General features: G+C 40.9%; 1 protein-coding gene across 1 annotated transcript in view; it reads left to right on the forward strand.

Moving 5' to 3' along the window:
• The window catches only part of LOC139766666 (kinesin-like protein KIF14), a 282,193-nt gene that overhangs the window by 158,879 nt on the left and 104,441 nt on the right, over positions 1 to 18,873 (forward strand). Inside the window, exons 18-19 of the mRNA XM_071695567.1 lie at positions 4,320 to 4,434; positions 9,985 to 10,149. Of these exons, the coding sequence (XP_071551668.1) occupies positions 4,320 to 4,434; positions 9,985 to 10,149 (280 nt within the window). The remainder of the gene's footprint in view (positions 1 to 4,319; positions 4,435 to 9,984; positions 10,150 to 18,873) is intronic.

The raw sequence follows: 18,873 nt of genomic DNA on the forward strand, positions 1-18,873 counted from the left end.
TGGGGTTGTTAGGGAGGTGAATGCAAGAGTTTTGGAAAAAGGGGCAAGTAAGAAGTCTGTTGTGGATGAGAGAGCTTGGGAAGTGAGTCATTTGTTGTTCACTGATGGTACAGGGCTGGTGGCTGATTCATGTGAGAAACTGCAGAAGCTGGTGACTGAGTTTGGTAAAGTGTGTGAAAGAAGAAAATCGAGAGTAAATGTGAATAAGAATAAGGTTATTAGGTACAGTAGGGTTGAGGGTCAAGTCAGTTGGGAGGTAAGTTTGAATGGAGAAAAACTGGAGGAAGTAAAGTGTTTTAGATATCTGGGAGTGGATCTGGCAGCGGATGGAACCGTGGAAGCGGAAGTGGATCATAGGGTGGGGGAGGGGGCAAAAATTCTGGAAGCCTTGAAGAATGTGTGGAAGTCGAGAACATTATCTCGGAAAGCAAAAATGGGTATGTTTGAAGGAATAGTGGTTCCAACAATGTTGTATGGTTGCGAGGTGTGGGCTATGGATAGAATTGTGCGCAGGAGGATGGATGTGCTGGAAATGAGATGTTTGAGGACAATGTGTGGTGTGAGGTGGTTTGATCGAGTAAGTAATGTAAGGGTAAGAGAGATGTGTGGAAATAAAAAGAGCGTGGTTGAGAGAGAAGAAGAGGGTGTTTTGAAATGGTTTGGGCACATGGAGAGAATGAGTGAGGAAAGGTTGACCAAGAGGATATATGTGTCGGAGGTGGAGGGAACGAGGAGAAGTGGGAGACCAAATTGGAGGTGGAATGATGGAGTGAAAAAGATTTTGTGTGATCGGGGCCTGAACATGCAGGAGGGTGAAAGGAGGGCAAGGAATAGAGTGAATTGGATCGATGTGGTATACCGGGGTTGACGTGCTGTCAGTGGATTGAATCAGGGCATGTGAAGCATCTGGGGTAAACCATGGAAAGCTGTGTGGGTATGTGTATTTTGCGTGTGTGGACGTATGTATATACATGTGTATGGGGGTGGGTTGGGCCATTTCTTTCATCTGTTTCCTTGCGCTACCTTGCAAACGCGAGAGACAGCAACAAAGCAAAAAAAAAAAAAAAAATATATGTGAATGTGTATGTATATACATGTGTATGTGGGTGGGTTGGGCCATTCTTTTGTCTGTTTCCTTGCGCTACTTCGCTAAAACGGGAGACAGCGACAAAGTATACTGAATGAATTGATAAATAAACCCACCCACATTCACATGTATATCCATAAATGCCCACACACGTCCATATACATACCTATACATTTCAGCATATAAATGCACACACATACACAGACATATACATATATATACACATGTACATGTTCATTCTAACTGCCTTCATCCATTCTCGTTGCCATCCCCGATCGCTCAAAACCTTTTTCTTTCCATCCTTCCACCTCCAAATTGGTCTCCCACTTCTCGTTCCCTCCACCTCTGACACATATATCTTCTTTGTCAATCTTTCCTCACTCATTCTCTCCATGTGACCAAACCGTTTCAATACACCCTCTTCTGCTCTCTCAACTACACTGTTCGTACTACCACACATCTCTCTTACCCTTTCATTACTTAATAGATCAAACCACTTCACACCACTTATTTTCTACAGACATCTCGTTTCCAACACATCCACCCTTCTCCGCACAACCCTATCTATAGCCCATGCATCACTCCCATATTACATTGTTGACACCACTATTCCTTCAAACATACCCATTTTTTCTCTCCAAGTTAACATTCTTGCCTTTCACATATTCTTCAACTCTCCTAGAACCTTAGCCCCCTCACCCACCCTGTGGCTCACTTCCACTTCCATAGTTCCATTTGCTGCTAAGTCCACTCCCATATATCTAAAACACTTCATTTCCTCCACTTTTTCTCCATTCAAACTTACCTCCCAATTTCCTTGCTCCTCTACCCTACCGAACCCAGTATCCTTGCTCTTATTCACATATACTCTCAGCTTTCTTCTTTCACACACTTTATCAAACTCATTCACCAACTTTTGCAGTTTCTCACCCGAATCAGCCACCAGTGCTTACTTCTTCATCCCACCACTCACTACCCTTTCTAATCTGCCCACCTCCCACCTTTCTCATCCCACATGCATCTTTTGTGCAAGTCATCACTGCTTTCCTAAATACATCCCATTCCTCCCCCGCTCCCCTAACGTCATATGCTCTCACCTTTTCGATTCCATTTCCATTATTATCTTATTATTTTCCACTGAGGAAGGAAATTTATGTGGATTTGAGAAGCTAAAGAGTTATATAATGATATAACAATATGTGTAAGACCTTATTGTACCTTTGGTTCATGTAATTAAAGAGTATTATAATGTGAAAAGAAGTTAACAAAAAACTTAATATATAACTTTTGAGATTGACCAAGAGGATATATGTGTCGGAGGTGGAGGGAACGAGGAGAAGAGGGAGACCAAATTGGAGGTGGAAAGATGGAGTGAAAAAGATTTTGTGTGATCGGGGCCTGAACATGCAGGAGGGTGAAAGGAGGGCAAGGAATAGAGTGAATTGGAGCGATGTGGTATACCGGGGGTGATGTGCTGTCAGTGGATTGAATCAAGGCATGTGAAGCGTCTGGGGTAAACCATGGAAAGCTGTGTAGGTATGTATATTTGCGTGTGTGGACGTATGTATATACATGTGTATGGGGGGGGGGTTGGGCCATTTCTTTCGTCTGTTTCCTTGCGCTACCTCGCAAATGTGGGAGACAGCGACAAAGTATATAAAAAAAAAAATAAAATAACTTTTGAGCTGCCTGTCTTACATCCCATAGATCAAGCTTTTCTGTAAATGAATGTTGTAAGACTGATATGCACGTTGCACTTTTACTGCCCTCAGGCTTCTGTATCATATAAACTTTTTTGTTGTTGGCAACAAACTTTTTTTTTCGTTTATGAGGTAGCACCAAGAACTTACAAAGAAAGAAAGGCCACATCCATTCTTTAGTTGGCATGCATAATGTACTCTTAGAAACAATCACCATCAGTAATCTGATTGTGACCCAAAATCATTGGAAGCATAAGAATCACTGAAATATAAAGCATAGTATAGCTATCCATAAAGGCTAATGTGGAAAGTTAGGTTGCAGGTGAAGGCAACAAAGCCTTAATGTGTTCTGCCACCCACTATGCATGCCGATTGGTTAAGGTATCTGTACTGATTTACTGCATGCACATAGTGAATGCAAATGCGGGTTATCTTTCATGCTTTTTAATGTGAATAGTGATTATTTTTACAAATGATACTGCCTCTTTCATTTTTTTTGTGTACTTTATATTAAGGGTCGTTTAATATGGGATTAGTGTAGTGTGCAGTAGAAAGTATGACAGATTGTAAGAGGCCAGAAGATATGTAGTTGTCTGGTTGTGAACACAATAATAAGAGATAGATGACATGAGGGATGGTAAAGAGCTGTGGATAATAGACATGATAAAGTGCTGTGATGGTAATGTTTAGGGTTAGAGATATTTCATATAAAGATAGTACATATGATAGATGATAGGTCAGTCATGAAGATAAAGGTTATTTATTTATTATACTTTGTCGCTGTCTCCCACGTTAGCGAGGTAGCACCAGGAAACAGATGAAAGAATGGCCCAATCCAACCACATACACATGTATATTCATACACGCCCACACACGCACATATACATACCTATACATTACAACATATACATACATACATGCACAGACATATACATATATACAAATGTAAATATTCATACTTGCTGCCTTCATCCATTCACATCGCCACACATGAAATGGCACCCCCCTCCCCCTGTGTGCATGCGAGGTAGCGCTAGGAAAAGACAACAAAGGCCCCATTCGTTCATACTCAGTCTCTAGCTGTAATGTGTAATGCACTGAAACCATAGCTCCCTTTCCACATCTAGGTCCCACAAAACTTTCCATGGTTTACCCCAAACGCTTAACATTCCCTGGTCGAAGATAAAGGTACAAAGAGAATAATTAGACAGCAGAAGAAATGATTAGGTGCTATGAGTGAGTTGATTGGATGCCAGAGAAATTAGGATCAGAACAGTGGAAGAATTTTGTGTATAGAGGTGTTCTGTATGAAAGTGTGTGGAGAGCATATTTTAGCATGAAAGTCCATGTTTCATCTCAGTAATCATTATTTTGATTACTTGTTTGTTGTGTGCTACACATAGACTTTATTAGTTCAGGTGACCTTACTATTTAGATCTTTTAATTCTCTGTATCTCGTGCAGATCTACTGACAACTAATGTTTTTGAAAAGATGTTTGAAAATATCATCTAGGATTTTAAAACAATTGCAGGTTACAGAAAGAAGCAGAAGTTGCTGTTGCTGCCAGCAAGGCAGAAATGGAGCAAGAGATGTTCCATCAGAGAAATAAGCTGCTACATGATGTAGAAGAAGCTAGGAGTCAGCTGGTTATGACTATTAATCTTGATATGATTCCCTGCACTCAAATGCTTTTATATTAGTTATTCAGCCATCTATAATCTGGATTATCAAAACCTTTTTCTTTCCATCCTTCCACCTCCAAATTGGTCTCCCACTTCTCGTTCCCTCCACCTCTGACACATATATCTTCTTTGTCAATCTTTCCTCACTCATTCTCTCCATGTGACCAAACCGTTTCAATACACCCTCTTCTGCTCTCTCAACTACACTGTTCATACTACCACACATCTCTCTTACCCTTTCATTACTTAATAGATCAAACCACTTCACACCACTTATTTTCTACAGACATCTCGTTTCCAACACATCCACCCTTCTCCGCACAACCCTATCTATAGCCCATGCATCACTCCCATATTACATTGTTGACACCACTATTCCTTCAAACATACCCATTTTTTCTCTCCAAGTTAACATTCTTGCCTTTCACATATTCTTCAACTCTCCTAGAACCTTAGCCCCCTCACCCACCCTGTGGCTCACTTCCACTTCCATAATTCCATTTGCTGCTAAGTCCACTCCCATATATCTAAAACACTTCATTTCCTCCACTTTTTCTCCATTCAAACTTACCTCCCAATTTCCTTGCTCCTCTACCCTACCGAACCTAGTATCCTTGCTCTTATTCACATATACTCTCAGCTTTCTTCTTTCACACACTTTATCAAACTCATTCACCAACTTTTGCAGTTTCTCACCCGAATCAGCCACCAGTGCTTACTTCTTCATCCCACCACTCACTACCCTTTCTAATCTGCCCACCTCCCACCTTTCTCATCCCACATGCATCTTTTGTGCAAGTCATCACTGCTTTCCTAAATACATCCCATTCCTCCCCGCTCCCCTAACGTCATATGCTCTCACCTTTTCGATTCCATTTCCATTATTATCTTATTATTTTCCACTGAGGAAGGAAATTTATGTGGATTTGAGAAGCTAAAGAGTTATATAATGATATAACAATATGTGTAAGACCTTATTGTACCTTTGGTTCATGTAATTAAAGAGTATTATAATGTGAAAAGAAGTTAACAAAAAACTTAATATATAACTTTTGAGATTGACCAAGAGGATATATGTGTCGGAGGTGGAGGGAACGAGGAGAAGAGGGAGACCAAATTGGAGGTGGAAAGATGGAGTGAAAAAGATTTTGTGTGATCGGGGCCTGAACATGCAGGAGGGTGAAAGGAGGGCAAGGAATAGAGTGAATTGGAGCGATGTGGTATACCGGGGGTGATGTGCTGTCAGTGGATTGAATCAAGGCATGTGAAGCGTCTGGGGTAAACCATGGAAAGCTGTGTAGGTATGTATATTTGCGTGTGTGGACGTATGTATATACATGTGTATGGGGGGGGGGGTTGGGCCATTTCTTTCGTCTGTTTCCTTGCGCTACCTCGCAAATGTGGGAGACAGCGACAAAGTATATAAAAAAAAAAATAAAATAACTTTTGAGCTGCCTGTCTTACATCCCATAGATCAAGCTTTTCTGTAAATGAATGTTGTAAGACTGATATGCACGTTGCACTTTTACTGCCCTCAGGCTTCTGTATCATATAAACTTTTTTGTTGTTGGCAACAAACTTTTTTTTTTCGTTTATGAGGTAGCACCAAGAACTTACAAAGAAAGAAAGGCCACATCCATTCTTTAGTTGGCATGCATAATGTACTCTTAGAAACAATCACCATCAGTAATCTGATTGTGACCCAAAATCATTGGAAGCATAAGAATCACTAAAATATAAAGCATAGTATAGCCATCCATAAAGGCTAATGTGGAAAGTTAGGTTGCAGGTGAAGGCAACAAAGCCTTAATGTGTTCTGCCACCCACTATGCATGCCGATTGGTTAAGGTATCTGTACTGATTTACTGCATGCACATAGTGAATGCAAATGCGGGTTATCTTTCATGCTTTTTAATGTGAATAGTGATTATTTTTACAAATGATACTGCCTCTTTCATTTTTTTTGTGTACTTTATATTAAGGGTCGTTTAATATGGGATTAGTGTAGTGTGCGGTAGAAAGTATGACAGATTGTAAGAGGCCAGAAGATATGTAGTTGTCTGGTTGTGAACACAATAATAAGAGATAGATGACATGAGGGATGGTAAAGAGCTGTGGATAATAGACATGATAAAGTGCTGTGATGGTAATGTTTAGGGTTAGAGATATTTCATATAAAGATAGTACATATGATAGATGATAGGTCAGTCATGAAGATAAAGGTTATTTATTTATTATACTTTGTCGCTGTCTCCCACGTTAGCGAGGTAGCACCAGGAAACAGATGAAAGAATGGCCCAATCCAACCACATACACATGTATATTCATACACGCCCACACACGCACATATACATACCTATACATTACAACATATACATACATACATGCACAGACATATACATATATACAAATGTAAATATTCATACTTGCTGCCTTCATCCATTCACATCGCCACACATGAAATGGCACCCCCCTCCCCCTGTGTGCATGCGAGGTAGCGCTAGGAAAAGACAACAAAGGCCCCATTCGTTCATACTCAGTCTCTAGCTGTAATGTGTAATGCACTGAAACCATAGCTCCCTTTCCACATCTAGGTCCCACAAAACTTTCCATGGTTTACCCCAAACGCTTAACATTCCCTGGTCGAAGATAAAGGTACAAAGAGAATAATTAGACAGCAGAAGAAATGATTAGGTGCTATGAGTGAGTTGATTGGATGCCAGAGAAATTAGGATCAGAACAGTGGAAGAATTTTGTGTATAGAGGTGTTCTGTATGAAAGTGTGTGGAGAGCATATTTTAGCATGAAAGTCCATGTTTCATCTCAGTAATCATTATTTTGATTACTTGTTTGTTGTGTGCTACACATAGACTTTATTAGTTCAGGTGACCTTACTATTTAGATCTTTTAATTCTCTGTATCTCGTGCAGATCTACTGACAACTAATGTTTTTGAAAAGATGTTTGAAAATATCATCTAGGATTTTAAAACAATTGCAGGTTACAGAAAGAAGCAGAAGTTGCTGTTGCTGCCAGCAAGGCAGAAATGGAGCAAGAGATGTTCCATCAGAGAAATAAGCTGCTACATGATGTAGAAGAAGCTAGGAGTCAGCTGGTAATGACATTAATCTTGATAAGATTCCCTGCACTCAAATGCTTTTATATTTGTTATTCAGCCAATCTATAATCTGGATTATTCGCAAAACTGCCTTCCAAACACAACCCAAGTTTTTCTGTTTTCTCCCCACCCATGCTCAATTTTTCTTGCTCATAATCTCTATCATCCTGTAAGTTTTCAAGTTGTATGATAGTTCATTAGAAGCTGAATCTGTCTTACATTGATAACAAATACATACCATAGTTGCCTTGATGATTTTCAGTTAAATGGATTCTCTGTCCATCCATGTCCTAGAGCTGTTTACATGAATTTTCTATTACATCTTCATGTCTGGTAACCATATCACTTAGGTGCATCTTTTCAAGAATCTTCCTGCATGTACCATTGTAATTTCTTCCCAGAATTCCTTCTGGTGTTAAACCCTTATTCTCCTCAAAATGGTACATCTTTAACAGTCTTGCAGTTGATCAGTCTCTTCCTCATTCCTTCTAGTGATCCCATACACACATGTAGTATCTGCTTGAAGCTTTAAATCACTGACTTCTCAGAGATGGTAAAGTACAATGAATTTTATTATAAAGAGATAGACAGGGTGATTTTGGAGTCTCATGGTAGTATTGAGTGATAAAGATATGTTTGTAGACTGTATACAGAAAAGTTTCTCATGACAACATGAGCACACTAGGAGGAGAGGGAATGATACATGAATATTTCCATGTATGTAGAAACTGGATGATTTGTTGATCATATCTAGCTGTCATGTGTAATGCACCAAAACCACAGCTCCCTTTCCACATCCAGGCCCCACAGACTTTCTATGATTTACCCCAGACATTTCACATCCCCTGGTTCAGTCCGTCGACAGCACATCAACCCTGGTATACCACATCATTCCAATTCACTCTATTCTTTGGATGCCTCTCACCTTCCAGTATGTTCAGGCCCCAAATGGTCAAAATCTTTTTCACTCCATCCATCCACCTCCAATTTGCTCTCCTACTCTCCTTGTTCCCTCCACCACTGACACATATATCTCAAGCATTCCTTACTCATTCTCTCCATTTGTACAAACCATTTCAACTCACCCTCTTCAGCTCTCTCAACCACACTCTTTCTATTTCCACACATCTCTCTTACCCTTTCATTATTTACTCGATCAAACCATCTCACACCACATACTGTCCTCAAACATTTCATTTTCAACACTTCTACCCTCCTTTGTACAAACCTCTCCATAGCCCATGCCTCATAAGTATATAATATTGTTGGAACTACTATTCCTTCAAACATACCCGTTTTTGCTCTCCGAGATAACGTTCTCTCCTTCCACACATCATCATCACTCCAAGAACCTTGACCTCCTCCCCCACCATGTGGCTCACTTCCACTTCTGTGGTTCCATTCATCGCGAAGTCCACTCCCAGATATCTAAAACGTTTACTTCCTCCAATTTTTCTCCATTCAAATTTACATCCCAATTAACTTGTCCCTCAACCCTATTAAACTAAATGAACTTGCTCTTATTCATATTTACTCATACTTTTTCCTTCACACTTTTCCAAACTCAGTCACCAACCTCTACAGTTTCTCTCATGACTCACCACCAGTGTTGTATCTTCATTGAACAACAACTGACTCACTTCCCTGGCCCTCTCATTCCCAACATAATGCATACTCACCCCTCTATCCAAAACTCTTGCATTTACCTCCCTAACTACCCCATCCATAAACAAACTGAACAACCATGGGGGGCATCACACACCCCTGCTTAACACTGACCTTCAGTAGGAACCAATCATTCCTCTCTACCTCCTTGTACACATGCCTTACATCCTTGTTAAAAACTTTTCACTGCTTCTAGCAGCTTACCTCCCACACCATATACTCTTAAGACCTTCCACAAAGCATTTTAATCAACCCTATCATATGCCTTCTCCAGATCTATAAATGCTACGTATATTTTTCTAAGTATTTCTCACACATTCTTTAAAGCAAACACGTGATCCACATATCCTCTACCACTTCTGAAACTACACTTCTCTTTCCCAGTCTGATGCTCTGTACATGCTTTCACCCTCTCAATCAATACCGTCGCATATAATTTCCCAAGAATACTCAACAAGCTTATGGCTTTGCAGTTTGAACACTCACCTTTATTCCCTATCTTTTGTACAATCACACTATGCATGCATTCCGCCAATCCTCAGGCACTTCACCATGATCCATAATACTTATACTTGATCACTGTTTCCTGTTGGTAATTGCCCCTACTTTTGATTTTAGCTGAGAACTTTTTTTTTCCAAAATCATTATAGATTGGTTACTTTCATGAATTTACCAAATCTTCTCATTTTGTATGTGATAAGACCTTAAATTTTTTCCTTTCTATTTTTGTAGCTGAAGAAACAGAATTTAGTATGTGAGCTGGAGGGAACTCAGTGGAAGCTAAAGGAAGAAAAGCGCCTGTTGGAGGAGCAAATTTTAAGAGATAGAGAAATTGCACAGTCTTTAGACATATCTCTCCAGTCTCCAACATTTCCACATTCAAATTTTTTGAAGGAGGTAAGGAGGATCTTTCCCAAATTGCAGTTTTATTTGCATTGTTCCTTAGGACCAATTATCAGAAGAGTGCACATTATAACCTACACTTGTCTGCTAACAGTTATTCATAAACAAAGGGTTTATATAATGATCACATAGTACTAATCCTTAATGTACAACTTAATCTTGTATCACATAACAGTAAACCAGGACTGAGTAATACTGTTAGTTAAACAGAATAGGGTATTCAAAGATAGAAATTACATACTTTTTCTAAACTGCTTACTTCTTCCTGCTTTAGAGAGGCAACATCAGGAACAGTTGACTACTCTTTAAAGGAAAGGTTGATAAATATGTAGTTTAAGGGAACCACAGGATTAACTACTGAAAGTGGAAAAAAAGGCATTGATCTGAGTAGAAGTGATTTGGAAAGGCATTGATGAGAACTAATAGTATTATGTAATTCTTTAATGATTGATAAGTAATTGTGGTGAGGGTAGTGGTAGGTGGTACATGGTAGACAGCCACTGATCAGAGAGATATATTACTGGTACTACCCACCTGGGTATCAAGAGGGTTATTGATGGCTGTGTAGTGAAGTGAACCAGCACATCATTGATTGTCAAACTGTATTCCTCTGACCCAGGTAGCTCTCTTTACTTTCTGCCTCACCCACAATGGGACTACTGGCATTCTGTCCTCAAACATACAATCTCTCCTGGTCACACATAATGCTTGATAATACTGTCACAGCTCATTCTTCAGGACTCTAGATTTTCCTGTGGTAAGCACTGTGCACCATCCCTGCCTTTTAGCAACATGATAGGAGCAGTAGATAAAAGTAGTAGGTAGGAACATTAGATAGAAGCATTAAGTAGAAGTAGGAGGTTGGAATATTAGGTTGGAACATTTGGTAGAAGTAGAAAGTTTGAACATAGGCAAGAACACTAGATATGATTAGTCATAGGAACATTAGGAAAGAGCCTATTAAAACTCTTTGCTTGAGTTGCTCTTTATCAGTGCATTGTTAAGTGAGGCAATAAAGGCTAAGAAGTGGCACTGGAGTTTACTAGTTAAACAGACACTTTTGCTGTGGCCATCCCTTTGAGGTAGTTCTCAAATGGAACAAGTGTCAGAAATATGAATAAATAGATAGTGGTGAAGGCTATGACTATCAAAGAAATGTGTGGTAAAAGTGTGTAAAACACTTGCATATATAGGGGAGAAAGAATACCTCCCATGTATTCCCCTCGTGTCATAGAAGGCGACTCAAGGGGGCAGGAGCTGGGGCTGGAAACACCCCCTCCTTGTATTTAAGTTTCTAAAAAGGGAAAAAGAAGAACGAGTCAAGTTGGTAGTGCTCATCCTCCTCCAAGACTCAGATTGGGGAGTCTGAATTTGTGTGGATGTGACCAAGATGAGAAGAAAGGAGAGACAAGTAGCATGTTTGAGGAAAGAAACCTGGATGTTCTGGCTCTGAGTGAAGTGAGGCTCAAAGCTAAAGGGGGAGAGTGGTTTGGGAAAGTCTTGGTGACAGTACAAGAGTAAGGGAAGGAGTAGCAATACTCCTGAAGCAGGAGTTGTGGGAGTAGGTGATAGAGTGTAAGAAAGTAAATTCTAGATTGTTGTGGGTAAAACTGAAAGTGGATGGAGAGAGATGGGTGATTATTGGTGCCTATGCACCTGGTCATGAAAAGAAAGGTCATGAGAGGCAGGGTGTTTTGGGAGTAGCTGAGGAAGTGTATTAGCAGCTTTAATGCACGAGACTGGGTTATATCGATGGGTGATTTAAATGCAAAGGTGAGTAATGTGGCAGTTGAGGGTATAATTTGTGTACATGGGGTGTTCAGTGTTGTAAATGGAAATAGTGGAAAGCTTGTGGATTTGTGTGCTGAAAAAAGACTGGTGATTAGGAATACCTGGTTTAAGAAGAGATATATACATAAGTATGTGTATGTGAGTAGGAGAGATGGTCAAACGGCATTATTGGACTACATATCAATTGATAGGCATGTAAAAGAGAGACTTTTGGATGTTAATTTGCTAAGAGGGGCAGTTGGAGAGAAGAGAGTGGCGAGAGTAAGTGAGCTTAGAAAGACCTGTATGAGGAAGTATTAGGAGAGATTGAGTGTAGAATGGCAAAAGGTGAGAGCAAATAATGTGAGGGGCGTGGGTGAGGAATGGGATGTATTTAGGGAAGCAGTGATGGCTTGTGCAAAAGAAGCATGTAGTATGAGAAAGGTAGGAGGTGGGCAGACTAGAAAGGGTAGTGAATGGTGGGATGAAGTAAGATTATTAGTGAAAGAAAAAAGAGAGGCGTAGAGACGATATTTGCATGGAAGTAGTTCAAATGCCTGGGAGATGTATAAAAGAAAGCTGGGAGATATATAAAAGAAAGCAGCAAGAGGTCAAGAGAAAGATGCAAGAGCTGAAAAAGAGGACAAATTAGAATTGGGGTGAGAGAGTATCATTAAATTTTAGGGAGAATAAAAAGATGTTTTAGAAGGAGGAAAATAACTAGCATGAGACAAGAGAACAAATGGGAACATCAGTGAAGGGAGCAAGTGGGGAAGTGATAACAGATAGTGATGGAGTGAGTATTTTGAAGGTTTGTTGAATGTGTTTGATGATAGAGTGGCAGATATAAGGTGTTTTGGTCAGGATGGTGTACGAAGTAAGGGAGTCGGGGAGAATGATTTGGCGAAGAGAGAAGAGGTAGCGAAAGATATGTGGAAGCTGAAATCCAGCAAGGCAGTATGTTTGGATGGTGTTGCAGTGGAATTTATTAAAAAAGGGGGTGACTGTGTTGTTCATTGGTTGGCAAGGATATTAATTGTATGTATGGTTCATTGTGAAGTGTGTGAGGATTGGCGGAATGTATGCATAGTGCCATTGTACAAAGGCAATGGGGATAAAGGTAAATGTTCAAGCTACAGAGGCATAGGTTTGTTGAGTATTCCTGGGAAATTACATGGGAGGGTATGGATTGAGAGGGTGAAGTCATGTACAGGGCATCAGATTGGGGAAGAGCAGTGTGGTTTTAGAAGTGGTAGGGGATGTGTGGATCATGTGTTTGCTTTGAAGAATGTATGTGAGAAATACTTAGAAAAGCAAATGGATTTATATGTAGCATTTAGTGGTTTTGATGCATGAGACCGGGTTATAGTGATGGGTGATTTGAATGCAAAGGTGAGTAACGTGGCAGTTGAGGGAATAATTGGTATACATGGGATGTTCAGTGTTGTAAGTGGAAATGGTGAAGAGCTTGTAGAATTATGTGCTGAAAAAGGACTGGTGATTGGGAATACCTGGTTTAAAAAGCGAGATATACATAAGTATAGGTATTGGATACGTGTTATTGACAGGCGCGAAAGAGAGACTTTGGATGTTAATGTTGAGAGTCAATGGAGGGATGTCTGATCATTATCTTGTGGAGCTAGGGAAGATTGTATGGGTTTTAAGAAAGAGAGGATGTGGGTGAAAGAGGGTGTTGAGAGTGAGCTGGAAGGGGATTGTTGTTAGAATGTCACAGGAGAGATGAGTACAGAATGCAGAAAAAGTGTCGGAGTGGAAGTAAGGGGAGTGGGGAGAAATGGATGATTGGAAATGATGGATTGGAAAAGATCTTTGTGGGAGGTGGATGGGTTGAATGAGAGGTGATAGATGGTGAAGAATAAGATTATTAGTGAAGAGGAGAGAAGAGGATTGGATGATTTTTCAGGGAAAATGCAATGAGGAGGAGGTATAAAAGAAAGAGACAGTGTGAGAAAGGTTGCAATATGTGAAAAGAGGGCATAATGATGAGGGGGTGAGATGTTCATTATTTTAGGGAGAATAAAAAGATAGGAGAGATGGCCAGAGAGCGTTATTGGATTACGTGTTAATTGACAGGCGCGCGAAAGAGAGACTTTTGGATTGGATGATAATGTGCTGAGAGGTGCAACTGGAGGGATGTCTGATCATTATCTTGTGGAGGCTAAGGTGAAGATTTGTATGGGTTTTCAGAAAAGAAGAGTGAATGTTGGGGTGAAGAGAGTGGTGAGAGTAAGTGAGCTTGGGAAGGAGACTTGTGTGAGGAAGTACCAGGAGAGACTGAGTACAGAATGGAAAAAGGTGAGAACAATGGAAGTAAGGGGAGTGGGGGAGGAATGGGATGTATTAAGGGAATCAGTGATGGATTGCGCAAAAGATGCTTGTGGCATGAGAAGAGTGGGAGGTGGGTTGATTAGAAAGGGTAGTGAGTGGTGGGATGAAGAAGTAAGATTATTAGTGAAAGAGAAGAGAGAGGCATTTGGATGATTTTTGCAGGGAAAAAATGCAATTGAGTGGGAGATGTATAAAAGAAAGAGACAGGAGGTCAAGAGAAAGGTGCAAGAGGTGAAAAAGAGGGCAAATGAGAGTTGGGGTGAGAGAGTATCATTAAATTTTAGGGAGAATAAAAAGATGTTCTGGAAGGAGGTAAATAAAGTGCGTAAGACAAGGGAGCAAATGGGAACTTCAGTGAAGGGCACAAATGGGGAGGTGATAACAAGTAGTGGTGATGTGAGAAGGAGATGGAGTGAGTATTTTGAAGGTTTGTTGAATGTGTTTGATGATAGAGTGGCAGATATAGGGTGTTTTGGTCGAGGTGGTGTGCAAAGTGAGAGGGTTAGTGAAAATGATTTGGTAAACAGAGAAGAGGTAGTAAAAGCTTTGCGTAAGATGAAAGCCGGCAAGGCAGCAGGTTTGGATGGTATTGCAGTGGAATTTATTAAAAAAGGGGGTGACTGTATTATTGACTGGTTGGTAAGGTTATTTAATGGATGTATGACTCATGGTGAGGTGCCTGAGGATTGGCGGAATGCGTGCATAGTGCCATTGTACAAAGGCAAAGGGGATAAGAGTGAGTGCTCAAATTACAGAGGTATAAGTTTGTTGAGTATTCCTGGTAAATTATATGGGAGGGTATTGATTGAGAGGGTGAAGGCATGTACAGAGCATCAGATTGGGGAAGAGCAGTGTGGTTTCAGAAGTGGTAGAGGATGTGTGGATCATGTGTTTGCTTTGAAGAATGTATGTGAGAAATACTTAGAAAAGCAAATGGATTTGTATGTAGCATTTATGGATCTGGAGAAGGCATATGATAGAGTTGATAGAGATGCTCTGTGGAAGGTATTAAGAATATATGGTGTGGGAGGCAAGTTGTTAGAAGCAGTGAAAAGTTTTATCGAGAATGTAAGGCATGTGTACGTGTAGGAAGAGAGGAAAGTGATTGGTTCTCAGTGAATGTAGGTTTGCGGCAGGGGTGTGTGATGTCTCCATGGTTGTTTAATTTGTTTATGGATGGGGTTGTTAGGGAGGTGAATGCAAGAGTTTTGGAAAGAGGGGCAAGTATGAAGTCTGTTGTGGATGAGAGAGCTTGGGAAGTGAGTCAGTTGTTGTTCGCTGATGATACAGCGCTGGTGGCTGATTCATGTGAGAAACTGCAGAAGCTGGTGACTGAGTTTGGTAAAGTGTGTGAAAGAAGAAAGTTAAGAGTAAATGTGAATAAGAGCAAGGTAATTAGGTACAGTAGGGTTGAGGGTCAAGTCAATTGGGAGGTAAGTTTGAATGGAGAAAAACTGGAGGAAGTAAAGTGTTTTAGATATCTGGGAGTGGATCTGGCAGCGGATGGAACCATGGAAGCGGAAGTGGATCATAGGGTGGGGGAGGGGGCGAAAATCCTGGGAGCCTTGAAGAATGTGTGGAAGTTGAGAACATTATCTCGGAAAGCCAAAATGGGTATGTTTGAAGGAAGAGTGGTTCCAACAATGTTGTATGGTTGCGAGGCATGGGCTATGGATAGAGTTGTGCGCAGGAGGATGGATGTGCTGGAAATGAGATGTTTGAGGACTAAGTGTGGTGTGAGGTGGTTTGATCGAGTAAGTAACGTAAGGGTAAGAGAGATGTGTGGAAATAAAAAGAGCGTGGTTGAGAGAGCAGAAGAGGGTGTTTTGAAATGGTTTGGGCACATGGAGAGAATGAGTGAGGAAAGATTGACCAAGAGGATATATGTGTCAGAGGTGGAGGGAACAAGGAGAAGTGGGAGACCAAATTGGAGGTGGAAAGATGGAGTGAAAAAGATTTTGTGTGATCGGGGCCTGAACATGCAGGAGGGTGAGAGGAGGGCAAGGAATAGAGTGAATTGGATCGATGTGGTATACCGGGGTTGACGTGCTGTCAGTGGATTGAATCAGGGCATGTGAAGCGTCTGGGGTAAACCATGGAAAGCTGTGTAGGTATGTATATTTGCATGTGTGGACATATGTATATACATGTGTATGGGGGTGGGTTGGGCCATTTCTTTCGTCTGTTTCCTTGCGCTAACTCGCAAACGCGGGAGACCGACAAAGCAAAAAAAAAAAAAAAAAAAAAAATTATGGATCTGGAGAAAGCATATGATAAGGTTGACATAGTTGCTTTGTGGAAGGTTTTAAGAGTGTATGGTGTGGGAGGTAAGTTGCTAGAAGCAGAGAAACGTTTTTACCAAGGATGTAAGGCATGTGTATGAGTAGAAAGAGAGGAGACTGATTTGTTCCCATTGAATGTTGGTCTGCAGCAAGGGTGTGTGATGTCCCCATGGTTTAATTTGTTTATGGATGGGGTGGTTAGGGAGGTAAATGCAAGGGTTTTGGAGAGAGGGGCGAGTATGCAGTCTGTTGGGGATGAGAGGATCTGGGGAGTGAGTCTATTGTTATTCGCCGATGATACAACTCTTGTGGCTGATTCGTGTGAGAAACTGCAGAAGTTGGCGACTGAGTTTGAAAAAGTGTGTGAAAGGAGAAAGTTGAGAGTAAATGTGAATAAGAACAAGGTTATTAGGTTTGGTAGGGTTGAGGGATAAGTTAATTGGGATGTAAGTCTGAATGGAGAAAAATTTGAGGAAGTGAAGTGTTTTAAATATCTGGAAGTGGACTTAGCAGCGGATGGAACAATGGAAGCGGAAGTGAGTCACAGGGTGGGGGAGGGGGCAAAGGCTCTGGGAGTGTTGAAGAATGTATGGAAGGTGAGAATGTTATCTTGGAGAGTAAAAATGGGTATGTTTTCCAACAATGTTATATGGTTGTGAGGCATGGGCTATAGATAGGGTTGTGTGAAGGAGGATGGATGTGTTGGAAATGAAATGTTTGAGGACAGTATGTGGTGTGAGGTGGTTTGATCAAGTAAGTGATGAAAGGTTAAGAGAGATGTGTGGAAATAAAAAGTGTATGGTTGAGAGAGCAGAAGAGGGTGTATTGAAATGGTTTGGACATATGGAGAGAATGAGTGAGGAAAGATTGCTAAAGAGGATATATGTGTCAGAGGTGGAGGAAACAAGGAGAAGCGGGAGACCAAATTGGAGGTGGAAGGAAGGAGTGAAAAAGATTTTAAGCAATCGGGGCCTGAGCATAGAGGAGGGTGAAAGGCTTGCAAAGAAGAGTGAATTGGAATGATGTGGTATACCATGGTGGACGTATTGTCAGTGGACTGAACTAGGGAATGTGATTGGATGTTGAAAGGGAGCTGTGGCTTTGGTGCATTACACATGACAGCTAGAGACTGAGTGTGAACAAATGTGGCCTCTTTTTATGTATTCCTGGTGCTGCCTTGCTGGAGGGGGGGAGGGGATGCTATTTTGTGTGTGGTGGGGTGGCAATGGGAATGGATGAAGGCAGCAGGTATGGATATGTATATGTGTGTATATATGTATATGTCTGTGTATGTATATGTTGAAATGTATATGTATGTATACGTGCATATGTGGGCGTTTATGTGTATACATGTGCATGTGGGTGGGTTGGGCCATTCCTTGTCTGTTTCCTTGCACTTCCTCGCTAATGCGGGAGACAGCGGCTAAGTATGATAGAATATATAAGTATGATAATTATGTATGTGGGCTATTATTCGAATGCTACCTTGCTGACACAGGAATCAGCGATTATGTATAATAATGTATAATGAATAAAGATATAAATTTATGTATAATTATGTATAATGAATATTTTTTTTTTTTTTTTTTTTTTTTTTTTTTTTTTTTTTTTTATACTTTGTCGCTGTCTCCCGCGTTTGCGAGGTAGCGCAAGGAAACAGACGAAAGAAATGGCCCAACCCCCCCCATACACATGTACATACACACGTCCACACACGCAAATATACATACCTACACAGCCTTCCATGGTTTACCCCAGACGCTTCACATGCCTTGATTCAATCCACTGACAGCACGTCAACCCCTGTATACCACATCGCTCCAATTCACTCTATTCCTTGCCCTCCTTTCACCCTCCTGCATGTTCAGGCCCCGATCACACAAAATCCTTTTCACTCCATCTTTCCACCTCCAATTTGGTCTCCCTCTTCTCCTCGTTCCCTCCACCTCCGACACATATATCCTCTTGGTCAATCTTTCCTCACTCATTCTCTCCATGTGCCCAAACCATTTCAAAACACCCTCTTCTGCTCTCTCAACCACGCTCTTTTTATTTCCGCACATCTCTCTTACCCTTACGTTGCTTACTCGATCAAACCACCTCACACCACACATTGTCCTCAAACATCTCATTTCCAGCACATCCATCCTCCTGCGCACAACTCTATCCATAGCCCACGCCTCGCAACCATACAACATTGTTGGAACTCTGTTGGTTCAAGATATTTGGCGGAGTAAAATGTTTCTCGCTTCGATACATTTTTCGGCTCCCAATCAGTGTAGCAAACCTGCCAATCCGATGTAATCCACTGTGTTCC

This window comes from Panulirus ornatus, chromosome 4 (genome assembly GCF_036320965.1).
Source record: "Panulirus ornatus isolate Po-2019 chromosome 4, ASM3632096v1, whole genome shotgun sequence".
Lineage (NCBI taxonomy): Eukaryota > Metazoa > Arthropoda > Malacostraca > Decapoda > Palinuridae > Panulirus > Panulirus ornatus.